The sequence below is a fragment of the Haliotis rubra genome, unplaced genomic scaffold (genome assembly GCF_003918875.1).
Source record: "Haliotis rubra isolate DU_JTF1 unplaced genomic scaffold, ASM391887v1 Scf955, whole genome shotgun sequence".
In the NCBI taxonomy this organism is placed as follows: Eukaryota; Metazoa; Mollusca; class Gastropoda; order Lepetellida; family Haliotidae; genus Haliotis; species Haliotis rubra.
Window position 1 is genome coordinate 231,474 of NW_025767696.1, and position 14,447 is coordinate 245,920.

The 14,447-nt window shown below is 38.7% G+C and overlaps 1 protein-coding gene across 1 annotated transcript; it reads right to left on the minus strand.

The window, feature by feature from the left end:
• Positions 1-962: 962 nt before the first annotated feature.
• Positions 963-14,418, minus strand: LOC124264992 (dynactin subunit 6-like). The gene is given in 9 exon segments (XM_046699770.1): positions 963-1,708; positions 2,570-2,678; positions 3,614-3,712; positions 3,714-3,775; positions 4,583-4,630; positions 6,689-6,759; positions 6,931-7,036; positions 10,428-10,492; positions 14,323-14,418. Coding segments are annotated over 8 exon segments (564 nt in total). The 5' UTR covers positions 14,343-14,418; the 3' UTR covers positions 963-1,708; positions 2,570-2,585.
• Between the last annotated feature and the right edge of the window lie 29 nt (positions 14,419-14,447).

The following is a 14,447-nucleotide window of genomic DNA, read 5'->3' on the forward strand; positions in this document are numbered from 1 at the left end:
CCCACTAAAAAACACCCAAAACTTCAAAGCCTTAAAATTATATGTCTAATCAAAACTAGACTTCTAGATCGCACACAATCCCGCTTAAGCAACTAGTACCAATATAACAAACTACCCAAAACACATCACCTGAAAAAACGAACAAAGAACCAACAAATGCCAGCCAAACCACCCTGTAGTTCAACTCCCCTTACCACTTCTGGCAAACTTTGTTTCAAATTTAAAATTCACACACACATTGAATATGCAACCCTAGCTCCCCTTCGGATTGTCATATCTTTCAGTGATAAGCACACCTTTTTCGATCAAACATTAAATGAATACACAATGCCATTTAGAATGTTACATTTGGGATTACACTTTCTCAGTAAAGAAGCTATTGGTGGCTGAGCGGGTTAGGTGGCTGACTTTGTGTGCTGGCGATGAGGTGCCTGACTCTGAGGGTGTGGGTTCGAATCCTGGATGGGACTCAACCCAACAAAAGTACTAGACTCTGTTCTTTACTGAGAAAGTGTAATCCCAAATATAACAAGTGTTAAACATTAAATGGTCTGGCAGGCCCATGTGCTAAGTTGTCGTCATCATCATCATCATCACCACCTTTGCACAGATGCAATAACTGTGACAGATATCTTTTTTCTCAACAGTCTGTAGCAATATGCTAAATGAAACTCGCTCCTCAAAACATCTGTTTTATGAGACACATTTTCAACACCAGAATCCCAACATGTGGGGATTAACTTTAGAGTGAGTGACTGAGTGAGTGAGTGAGTGAGTGAATGATGATGATTTACACCGCTTTTAGCAACATTCCAGCAATATCACGGCAGGGACACCAGAAGTGGGCTTCACACATTGTACCCATGTGGGGAATCTAACCTTGTACCTTTAACCACTAGGCTACCCCACCGTCCCGATTAATGTCATTCTAAAATAACTGGACTACAAACATGACAAAGGCGTTTTGATGTATATGTTTTATTGTTGAATGAAACAGATATTCCCAACCCCTTGGCCATTAGCACTGACTTACTAATAAGTCATAAACCTGGAAAGAGAAATCCTTGATCGAAGAGCTGGGGCACCAACCCTATAAATCCTTTGGTGTTCAAGTGTGGAGGCATCTATTTTATGATTTGTGATCACCTGATGAGTTTTACCTTTTAATTCGTTTACTTTAATGTACCAGGCCCCAAATATATTTGAAACTAATTGTCCAGTATGACTCCACCTTACCGCCCCCATGAGTTACTTCCCTTTCTTTTGACAAGCACAAAGAAAACAATTTTCACTAGTGACACAATAAAAAAGTGAGTAAAAGTAGCTTCAATAACCTGAAATTTAACAACTACTTCTGTAACATACAATCTATGAGGCAGAACTTGAAATTAGAAATTTTGAAATTAAATCAACTAAAATTAAAAGAATATATGCATATTAAGCTATCTGTAATATTAATATCAAAACAAATAAAAATCAAAGATAAAGAAAGTACATTTGCATAATATGCTTAAACAGAACTATGACAAGTTTTCCTGTTGAATTAAAGCTTGAATTTCAATAGTTAACCTGCAACAGATGCAGGACACAATGGCAGACATATTGCACTTTATACAGGTGAAATGAACAATAGGCAATAAATAATGATATTGACAAGTGTCTGAGATTCACGATGCTTGTCACGTATCTTGGAATAACGCCAGGCCACCTGAAACAAGACAGAATATACATACAATTGCTTGCTGCATTGATAATCATGATAATATACACATGAAAAAATATCAAGCACAGTGAGAGTGAGTGAGTGAGTGAGTGTTGGTTTTACGCCGCTTTTAGCAACATTCTAGCAATATCATGACGGGGGACACCAGAAATGGGTTTCACACATTGTACCCGGGTTTTAAATGTGGCGAGTGAACGCTTTAACCATTAGGCTACCCGACCGCCGACTTAAATGTGTAAGATACCATCAGTACCTAATGAAAATCTGGGTATCTGACCGGTTTGTTGTCATCATGTAAAAGCCAAAATACACTGGAATTACAGCATATATTGCAAACATTTTGAACAATTCGATCAAGACAAGCAAAGGGAGACAAGCATGGGGTACTGGGGAGACAGGGTGCTGGAAGGACGAGCATGGGATGCTAGAGACCTACTCTGCCCTGAAGTGTTACAGATGATGGTTTATAGTTTAACACCACACTGAGCTATATTCCAGTTATATGGCAACTGTCTGTAAATAATCAAATCTGGGCCAGACAATCCAGTGATCAACAGCATGAGCATTGATCTACAAAATTGGTGTAAACTTGTGTCAACCAAGTCAGCGAGCCTGACCACCCGATCCCGTTAGTCGCCTTACGACAAGCATGGGTTACTGAAGATCAATTCTAACCCGGATCTTCACGGGTACTTTTGTTTGAAATAAACCCACGATTTTAATCACACCTGCTGACGGATTACTCAACCGTCGGGGCAGGGAGGGGCAGGGGGTTTGATAAGCATGGGTTACTGAAGATCAATTCTAACCCGGATCTTCACGTGTCCTGAAGTGTTACATCCTCACCTATGTCATATTCACCTCAGCGTTGCGGTGTGCCCATCTTGGCTGGTTTTTTCAGGTAGTGATAGTTCGGCAGGATTTTAGCTAGGAAGTCAATCTGTAGTGTCTGGGCCTGAAACATAGCCAGCCTTTATTTCATCTGGTTTAGCCTGGAAAAACTGATTAAAGGGCTGCAGATACAGACTACAAATAACCCTTTCTGTCCACAGATGATAGATTACCCAAAGTCTGTCCAAAGAGCAATACTTCAATGACTTCGGAAGGCAAGTGTACAAAACAGCAGTCATGGTACTAAGTATTGTTTGTTCTCCTCAGACTTAAACTATATAGTAAGGATGATGAGAGATGGTAGTATCTGTCCATCATTGTATCTCAAGAGTGGTTTGTGTCATCACTGGAGATGTTTGTTCCATGATGTGCTGTCCAGCACAGGCCCTCGTGTCTTTGCGAGGACTAATTTTTTTTGGAGATGACCCGGACTCGAAATGCTTCACAGTACATGATGACATCATGACAAGGCCTGACACTTCAGTGCACCCTGCACGCCTGCTTTGCCGATCGCTATGCTACCATCGCATGCAGTCGATTTAAACTTAATGAAGGATGATCATGGATGATTGGCCTATTGATCACCACTCATGACACCTACCAATTCTTTATTGTTATTTCTAAAAGTCGATTGAAACCCAATTTTGACTCTCAACTAAACGATCTTGACACAAATGGATGACAACATGTTCGGACAAAACAGGGGTGTGGTCAACGCAAGCCCTCTGGTTGGTTGATCCTTGTTAAGGAGACATGTACACCTGATGCTTTCTTTTAGAAAGGCCTTGTCATGATGTATTGTACTATGAAGTATTTTGAGTCGGGGGTCATCTCAAAAACAATATTTTAAAAATCTTTAATCCTCCCAAAGACACGAGGGCCTGTGGTGTCCAGTGCATCAAAGAGTCACATTTTGGACACATCCTAACTACCTATCCTTATCTACAATGCTGTTTTGATGTTTCATTATTTCATGTTGACAACCAACTGCCCACTGACCGGTGGCCGTTCCCGCTGTGTCCTACGTTCACAATTCGACCCATGGATGACCGTCAAAAGGTTCTCCGGCAGCTTTTCGTTACTGGTCAATAAACTGTCATTCATTGACAAAGACCCCGATAATGCACCCTGAGGTCAGCTCCAGCTGGCGGCCCACCTTGGCTGCAATATAACAATCCAATCAGGAACAGCAATGTGTGTTGTAGCGCCATGGAAATTGATCAAAACTTTACAAAAAGCATGGAAAATGATTAGCATCAAAAGGTTCCAAGTATGCATTAAGAATTAATTTCATGTAATGACTAGTGGTGAGGGTTCCGAAGCAATAAACGATCTGACAAAATCGTTTTCACTGCTATTAGTGGCGCCAAAGAGAAGAGGGATTAAAATGATTATCGATTGAAAATTTCACCAAAAACATATTTTCGATTAATTGGAATTTTGTTGTTTTAGTTTAACACACTTGAATGAAGTTTAAACACACTTGAATGAAGTAAACTAGCGATTAAATTTGACGGCTATTCATGAACAAACATGCGAACATTTGATATTGGAATGAAATATATGTAAATTATAAAAATCTGCCGAACGAAGGGCAGTAAAACAACAACAATGGGTTATAGATCACCAACAACTACATTTTATTGTTTAATTACAATTCCAGTGTCTTTCTTGCATGCATGCATTTCATTGCATGACAGTATTAGTTATAAAGAACATTTATTAGAAAACACCTGGGGAAAAACTTCAAATTGGTGATTTCATTAAAAATGTATATATTTCGATTATAATCGATAATTGTTTACCACAATCCTCCGATAATCGATAGTGCATGTGGTTTCCGATTCCCAACACTAGTAATGACAACAGAACAGAAATTAGGAAGCAGATAGAAATCCAAGAGAACTGTGAAGCATTCATTATGACTGGTCAAACTTGTCCTTATTCCATACGAGGAAAATAACTTACCTTTCGACTCAACAATGTTGTGATCTCCTATTTTCATACATTCAACATCTTGGGTTAGTTAAGGAAAAGAATTCATTAATACAACAGATTATGAGATGAGGAGTGAGTTGTGTGATGCCAGCAATCTTCCAGCCACATCATGGACAAAGTCTGGACAATGCTCCATGCACCGTGGTACAATTTACCAGTGTTTTTCTAACTGCAAGTTCTGGAGACATTCTATCTCATGGCGTTACGGAGCTCACAGGATACAATCTATGACAGAGGAAAATTCGATATTTTGCTTCAGGTAGAACCCTGACATTCGCGACCATCTCGTGTTATTCTAGTACAAGCTGAATACTGACCTGTGCCCCTCTGGAAGGATTTCAGGTTCATGTTCATAAACATCAGCACTACATCAAACAAGAACGATAACTCTGCCTCTTCTATACTCTCTTTCTTCATCTTCAACGTAAATTGGCAAAATTTATACAAAACAAAACAAACCTCCAAGTCTGCTTCATTGATCTCCTCTACCCGTGGAGGTCCGGGTTAGAATGAACCTTCAGTAACCCATGCTTGTCGTAAGAGGCTAACAGGATCGGATGGTCAGGCTCGCTGGCTTGGTTGCACCATCGGTTCCCAATCGCGCAGATCGATGCTCATGCTGTTGATCACTGGATTGTCTGGTCCAGACTTCATTATTTACAAACCGCCGTCATACAGCTGGAATATTGCTGGGTGCGGCGTAAAACTAAACTCACTCACTGTTCTCCTCAGACTTAAACTATATAGTAAGGATGATGAGAGATGGTAGTATCTGTCCATCATTGTATCTCAAGAGTGGTTTGTGTCATCACTGGAGATGTTTGTCATATCCGATGTGTCAAAGAGTCACATGTTGGCTGAAAGACACTCTCACCCAACTACCCAGTGCACAACTGTCTACAGTGCCGATGTAATAATTTCAGTATTTCTAGTTGATTTGGTTGGTTTCTTGTTTAATGCCTCACTCAGCAATATTCCAGCTACTGTAAATGTATTATATTTCGCGCAGGTTTTATTTTCGCGTAAAACATTTTAGCGCGAAAACGTATACACCGCGAATAAACCTGTCATTCATTCAGTCTAGCCACGCTCGCCCCTGAGTTGTTACCATAACACATCAAATTTGAAGACAGAAATCTACGGAAATCTTAAAATGATGACTGATAGTAGCATAAAGAATCATACTTAACTGTCGCTGTAATGGATTTCCCAAAACATAATTAAATAATGAGCCAAATCCCATCACGAATTAGCGAAAACAGCAATGTGTGTTGTGGCGCCATGGAAATTGGTCACATGACAGATGGTTTGATACAAAACAGATTACCATGAAACGACTCGGAAAGAAATAATACAGCAGTATTTTATTTATTCATTAAGATTTTATTTACCAGTACATCATGAAGCTTAATAGTCACTTAACACTCAATCATCTCATTCACAACAACCCGCTTGTTTGAAATCACAAAGAGCTTCATATACAGTAGAAGTTAATTCGTCAGATCGTCAGAATTCGGAACATAAGACTGATGTGTTTGTCATCTCTTCCGTGAGTAAACGGATTACTGTGTACTAGTATATCGCACAGACAGGGATTTCTGTGAGTAAGCAATAAACGCCGCCTGACAGGTTAAGCCACTCTGTTTGTTTTCACTGCTATTAGTGGCGGCCAAAGAGACAGCTGGCAGTTCCGGCAATTACTGATTGTGCGAATAATTGACCGCGCGATGTAGTCTAAACTGTCAATTCCGAGAAAATTGCACCACGCGAAAATAAGTATGTTTACAGTATATGGCGGCGGTCTGGACCAGACAATCCAGTGATCAACATCATAAGCATTGTTCTATGCAATGGAGATACGATGACATGTGTCAACCAAGTCAGCGAGCCTGACCACCCGATGCCGTTAGTCATCCCAAGCCTGGGTTGCTAAAGATCAATTCTAACCCCGATCTTCACGGGTCTATTTCAGGAAGAGAAGTCACTTTCAGCTTTGTTGTGTGATTCTAACCTTACCGCCTCTACCTTAACCTGGAACACTCGCAGGGGCTGGTCACTATTGGCAACAAAGGATACGTGCGCTGACTTCAAACACGTTATTGTTCCCGATGATCATCACCTGTTGGTTTTGATCCTTGTCTTCACATCTGCAACATCATCAACATTTGTAAACTATACAACAGGACAGTCACTGAATACGATCTTATGCTGCTTTTAGCATTATTCCTGCAATATCTATGCAGAGCAAACAAAAAAGGGTTTAACAGAGGCGTAAAACTGTATTCAAACCGTATTCACTCACTCACTCACTCACTCACCTGTTGATGATCTCAACCAGCTCCTCGACAATGTTGAACTCCCCAATGATAATGGGTCCAGCCTCCGCAATGATCCGAGCTTTTGGGTGGATCACGGTCCTTGTTCCTGCAAGGTGAAACATTTTAATTATTATTATAGGATATTTATACAGGCACATCATATTTTCAATCTCAACTCCCTGGGGAGAATACAACAGTTATGTATTGAATCACAGAGATCCTCAGACTAACATCTTGTTTCTGAAATGAATATATCTTACAGAAAGACAAATTAAAGGCACTATTTCACACCCCACTTTTCTAAACATAAGACTGCCTTTATGGTATAGTGGGATAGAGCGTCTGCCCGGACAGCGGAAAGTCGCGGGGTTCGAACCCCGACCAAAAAGACGTTAACATATGGTACTTGTTGGTCCCTGCCTGGCGCTCAGCATTAATGGGTACAACAAGGACTGGTCGGCTCGGAGTCAGTATAATGTGTCTGAGTGGGGTATTCATGCTTAACTGCGGCATGGTATCTCAGTGGGCTGGCACTATAAAACCAGCTAAAGTCTGGGCTAGTACAAGCAGCCACACATACACACGCATGCACGTCATCATATGAGCGAAATATTCTTAAGTATGACGTAAAACCCCATTTCACCTCACCTCACCTCACTAAAAATAAATAATGCAATTCTCTCAATGACACTAACTATCAGCCCTCAGGGAAGCTACCATATAATTTATTCCCAAAAGAATTACATATTTAGATTACAATATTGAATTAAAAAGTTTGAATGAATTAATGCAACGTTGCATTAAATCTACTCTCACTCTCATTACCGGCCGAACATTATTTCAAGCGAACCCCATAGAGTTATGTCCCTTGGAGTGCTCTTGTAACTCAACTTGTGATTGAGACCAGTTCGGCAAACACTGACAACAGTTTTCGATGAACGGAGCAAGTGCTTACATTCCATACATGGCAAGTGTTATCTGTTTGGAAAATGTTTGCTTCGGAGTTTCAATTATTGATGTCCGGCAAGGAATAAGGCATAATGCGTCTTTTATTGCATCCAGATGAAGCTAAAGTAAGTAAGTGAGTGAGTGAGTGAATGGGTGAGTGAGTGAGTGAGTGAGTGAGTGAGTGAGTGAGAGTGAGTGAGTGAGTGAGTGAGTGAGTGAGTGAGTGAGTGAGTGAGTGAGTGAGTGAGTGAGTGAGTGAGTGAAAATTTTATGTCACATCAGCAATATTCCAGCCATATTGTTATCACAAATTAATTAAAACTTGTTTGAGTTAAGAGTAAAATGCTTAATGATTTCGAAACAATACAATATAAACCAGGCTATAGATCGCCAGCAACTGAAGGTAGATCACCATACTAGGGACCATGGAGACTTACAGTACTTTTGCTACCTGCATGGAAACAAGCTGGATTTACATCATTCCTTCAGCTGTTGGCGAATTTTCAGCAATTTAGCCATACATTAAAACTACAAACATTCCACGACTGAAATTCTGACAATGATCAACATATACTACCCATCAAAAGTTTAGATTCACTAGTGTAAATGTAGCCACTTACTTGTCCACTGTTCTAAACTAGCTTTTTGCAAAATATTCCATACTGTTTAAAGGTACTGTTTAGTTATGAACTGGTGTATTGTAAAACATATTCGTAACATTGAAAAGATTATTGTCATGAGTTCAGTAAATGATTAAAATCTGTGAAAATTGGCAAATTCTTAACAAAACTTTACACCAAAACGCATCTGTTCACATGCACGACATTTGCTCATGCCTTTCGCAATTTGAAGCATCATCCTTGTGCAATTCATCTGCATAAGGTTTTCAGTTGGTTCCCCCAAGTTGGTGGAGAAATTCATCTTCGATGTAACCACATACATATACATAACATATAGTGAGTGCTTTAAGTGAGTCTAAACTTTTGATGGGTAGTATACATTGAATGACGTGGTCTTAAGTACCCTCTTCGGAGGGCAGGAAGCTAAAATGAATGAGTGAGTTAAGTTTTACACCACACTCGGCAACATTCCAGCTATAAGGCGGCGTTGTGTAAATAAACGAGTCTGGATCAGACAATCCAGTGATCAACAGCATGAACATTGATTTACACAACTGGGAAGCAATGACATGTGTTAACCCAGTCAGCAGGTCTGCCCACCTGATCCGTTAGTCGCCTCTTACGACAAGCATGGGTTACTGAAGATCACTATTCTAACCAGGACCTTCACAGGTAGAGACAAGCATGGGTTACTGAAGATCAATTCTAACCTGGGTCGGAAGGTAAAGTGAGTGCATATGCTCCAATATATAGTGTTGGGAATCGGAAACCAAATCCACTATGGATTATTGGAGGATTGTGGTGAATGATTATCGATTTTAATCGTAATATATACATTTTTAATGTAATCACCAATTTTAAGGGTTTTTATCTAATTAATGTTGTTTTTTTATAACTAATACTGTCATGCAATGAAATGCACGCATGCAAGAAAGACACTGGAATTGTAATTAAACAATAAAAGTGGTTAAAATTTGACAATGTGCATAGCTTTACGCTGTTGAGCGCATGTTTGTTTGTGAATATTCGTCAGGTTTGATGGTTAGTTTACTTCATTCAAGGGTGTTATACAAAAACAACAAAATTCTGATTAATTGAAAATATGCTTTTACAATTGATAATCATTTTTAATCCTTCTTCCGATCGATTTTTTATTATTTTTTAACTTTGGAACATCACTACCAATAGATATATAATATAGGCCAAAATATTGTCATAAATGTGTGAAATTGTGCCTTTAACTCTATGATATATAATAAGAAGAAGCCAAGAGACTTTCTTATTAAGGTATAGTGCTTCAGACAAATCTTGTTCTTACTGCATAGGTTCACAACAAAATATGTCAGCAAGTAAACAAATGCTGAGTTTGAATAAATAAATTTGATAAAAACGAATAATTACTTATAAATTAAGAAGGAACCAAAGTGGGATGGGTGATTCATAATCTGAGGAAAATATAGACTAAATTTATTCAAGGCTTTTACACTACAGATAGGGCTTGCCAGAAGGGAAAATTTTGTGGTTCAGGGACTGTGAGAAAGGCAAGTTGACAAGTAGTAGAGTGTGTTTCTTTACCCCATTTCCTGGCAAACAAACCTGTCGTTTTACCTGTTACCATGGCTACCTATCAATAGTGATGTCGCCGACCAGCTCACACTCATCACAGATCACAGCACCCGTTTTACCTGTTACCATGGTTACCTACCAATAGTGATGTCGCCGACCAGCTCACACTCATCACAGATCACAGCACCCGTTTTACCTGTTACCATGGCTACCTACCTATAGTGATGTCGCCGACCAGCTCACACTCATCACAGATAACAGCACCCGTTTTACCTGTTACCATGGCTACCTACCAATAGTGATGTCGCCGACCAGCTCACACTCATCACAGATCCCGTTTTACCTGTTACCATGGCTACCTACCAATAGTGATGTCGCCGACCAGCTCACACTCATCACAGATCACAGCACCCGGGGCTATCTTCACACTGGAATATAATTTAATGAGCTTTACAAAAATCTAAGAAAAAATAACTATGATGTGATAAGCTAGAAAAGTCTAGATAAGCTGCCTATCTGTGTAAAATATGCATTGAAATTTCCAAAATATGTACTGAAACATATGTACAGCGTCCCAAACATGCAAAGGAAATTACAGAAAAGCTTTGATAGTTGTTGACTTGCGTACCCTGACTTACCGGTAAAAAACAAATACATAACAGAAAGTAGCTGTCAAGTGTTACGAGTGTAACTGTAAACTTTATGAAGAGAAAGAAACAATCCTGCAATCCCAGCTAGTTATTTTTGTAACACCCATTTTGATTAGTTCTTCTGAAAATATCATCCGATGAAATCACCCGTCTTGTTAGAAAGTCTACACATACATTGTTTATCAACAGAGATGGCCTCTTGGAAATCGTGTGTGCATTCGTCTTCTCAAACATGACCTCAAAGTAAAATTTCGGCATTTGTCACTGTTCGAAATCGATCAATTTCGGCAATGGCTGATTTACTCTATCTCCTATACAAGCATTGTACATCAACCTCATTTATTGTACAAACAACTCATCCCCAATCTACTGTAATAACAAGTCATGTATATATATACTCTCTATTTGTTTCTCATGTATCACTTGCTTGACGACATTAGAATTTATGTCGAAACGTCACCCTTCACAGAATCAAAGAAGTTGTATATCCATAAAAATTGTCATCATTCTTCAAATAATAAAGTAACTTAAAACTTCACATTTTTGTTGTTTCTCTTTAAAATACAACCATATTAATGTCTGAAGTACAAACAATTGGCAATAGTTATCTTTTTAACATTTTTAAATTACTAACATAGTAAATACCCAATTTTAAAAAAAATTGAGTATCCACTGGAAATCAATAGAACACATAACTGACACCATGGGTAAAATACCCAGATTGCAAAATGCTTATAAATATGGAGCTCTGTGTAAGACGAAAACACTAGTGGTGTTCAGATTAACTGAAATAATCAAATATTGGTCGCAGTGACCATACCACCAAGCAATCGATCACATAATCGAACACAAACAATTTTGGAACCACTGTTTTAGTGCTTGAAATAATTGAAGATAGAACATATCTTAGAGGTTGTCAGGGCCTGAAAACATGATTAATTCTTGGAAAACCTACTTCACTTACTGAAAAGTCATGACTGAGTCGGAATATTTCTTGAAGACTCAAGGAAGTTTATGTTCATGATATATTAGTCATCACTTTATAGTAGCAAGTTGCATCATTTTACATTGTATGTGAAATTTGCAAATGCAATGTGCGCAGTTTCTAAATAGAACAAAAAACACACACCAAAGAACCATGCTATACTTATCAGCAATAACAACATGAATAGGAAAATATGAAAAATGACACGAACAAATGTTTTTTTTATGATTGCTCGACAGTAATGAACCAATTATCAATTGTAAGGTTTCAACCAATTCCAAGCACGAATAAACACAGGGAAACTAATTATCATGTCTATCTTAATATGCGGTACATTAGAGTTTTTATTTAACACTGCATTCAGCAGTATCCCAGCTATAGGACGGACGACTGTAAATAATTGAACCTGGGCCGACAATCCAGTCATTGACATAATGAGCATCGATCTACTCAGTTGGGATACAATGACCTGCATCAACCAAGTCAGAGAGCCTGACCACCCGATCCCGTTAGTCGACTCCTGTGACAAACATGGATGACTGAAGACCAATTCTAACCTGTATCTTCTCAGGTAATAGGTCATACAAATTATGTTTACAATAACATAGGCTTCAACACAGTCTAAGTAAACTTTGGCTCAGTATACTCGTTACACTGCTATACTGAGTCTAACAATACCTAGTAGAAGGTCGCATCAGCTAACCTTTGAGCGACCTATGACTGTCCAATCAAACGCGAGACTGCCGAACGGATTTAACCAATCAGACAATGGCTACTTGTTAGGATTCGGCGGGACTTACGAAACGCTTTTTGGATTTTCTCTTCCCTGGTTGCTGACAGTGATCTATCAATAATAAAAATCTGCATAAAACACAGATATTTGACCTGCAGTATACATGCTTATGGGTTTCTAATGACATGGTTACTATTTGCTTACATTTTCGCAAGATTACATCCTTGAATACTGGCAAAAACGCTATTTTCAGCGACTGTTTACTCATGCGTGTATCACATGGAAGCGATCATGCAGAAAATAGCATTCGGAATCGTTCGAGTTTTTGACGTAGAGGTTTAAACAGTGTGTGTTAATGTTAACTTTCATGATTTGGTAAGCTGTGTTCTGATTGATCAGTCCAAAAGGTTAGCTGACGCGAGCCTCTACTAGGTTTTGTCAGACTCAGTATAGCAGTGTAACGAATAATACTGAGCCTAAGTTTACTTAGACTGGCTTCAACACAGTCATGTACAAAAAAAGTATGAACAATTTTGGCATGACTGTTCATTCCCTGTTGTACATTTTACACCATGTTATTTTACCAAGACTAAGAGATTACCTCCCTTTCATACCACTTTGATAAAGATAGTCTTTCTGCAGTAAAATATGCACAGCAGCCTATTCTGGGAATATTTCCAAAAGACCTTTGTGATGACATTTGGTGAGTGAGTTTAGTTTTACGCCGCTTTTAGCAATATTCCAGCAATATCACGGCAGGGGACACCAGAAATGGGCTTCACATTGTACCCATGTGGGGAATGGAACCCGGGTCTTTGGCATAATGAGCGATTGCTTTAACCACAAGGGTACCACACCGCCCCTGTCAAAATGGAGAGTAATCTGAATGCTGCGTCAGATTTTGATTCAAAGTTGCAAAGTGAATAGTCTAGCAATGAACAACATAAGATACAGAAACTTGCTGCTTAATTAGCATGTATGAGGGATTTATCTTGGTTTTCAAACTTGGTGCTTTGATAGGCAACCTGGAAAAAATATTCTTTTCTCCCAAATCATGTTTTCTTAAAACATTCTTGTTTTCCAAAGTTCAAGGTATTTAAAGCATGAATTATGGAATGTTTAATTACAATATGGGAAATTTTAAAGCTAACTTTGCTGAGATGAAGACTTGGATATGTCTCCAAAGTGAGATGTTGCAAATGAGTTATTGTGTGTCTGTTGGTGATATAAGATGTGCCTGAAATGATGCACAATTATTGATATTATAGTCTGTGAGATGTGATGCAGGAGACACATTCACTAGACTGCATCAAGTAGCACTACACAATGCACAGTCTGTTCTGCTCTGATGCCCATTTCCAATGTAAGAACCTCAGTCCTTTTTCTGACACATAGTTATTTGTTTGTTTATTAATTATATCGAATATGAGCTGCCATGGTACATGATCATCACTATATTTGTTCAAGGAACCAAAATCTAAGGGTAAAGTTGCGAACTGACTAACAGAGTTCGGCTAAAACAACTCGACTCAATGATCGAAGAGACACGACTCACGAGTGAATATGCATTTTTCAATACAAACGAAACATTTTTTTCCAGATATATCCGGTTTTACATGGAGCTTTCGGGGGCAAACACATTCTTTACAACAACGCGACCTATGTACTGATGTGCCAGAGCTGTTTTTGTGTCAGAAGGTCCTAAAACAGAGCTGTCAAGCATATCTCTAGCTTTCGACAGCATTCTGTCTAATTGTTTATCAGCGGTGAAATGAAAATAGATGAAGATACATAATAAATGTTTCCATTGGTTCAAGTACTGGACTGAAGACCAAAACCTTTAAGAAATAGGAATATTTGCTAAAAAATTTGCAAATCTCATCTAAATACCTTGCCCTGTTCGTCGCCATCTTGGCCAAACTTTGGTCACATGACTTTTATGATATTATTACAAATTTCAGATACTAAAATTCTTTAGATAATATCAGATATCTCTAATGGTCATTTATGTTTCC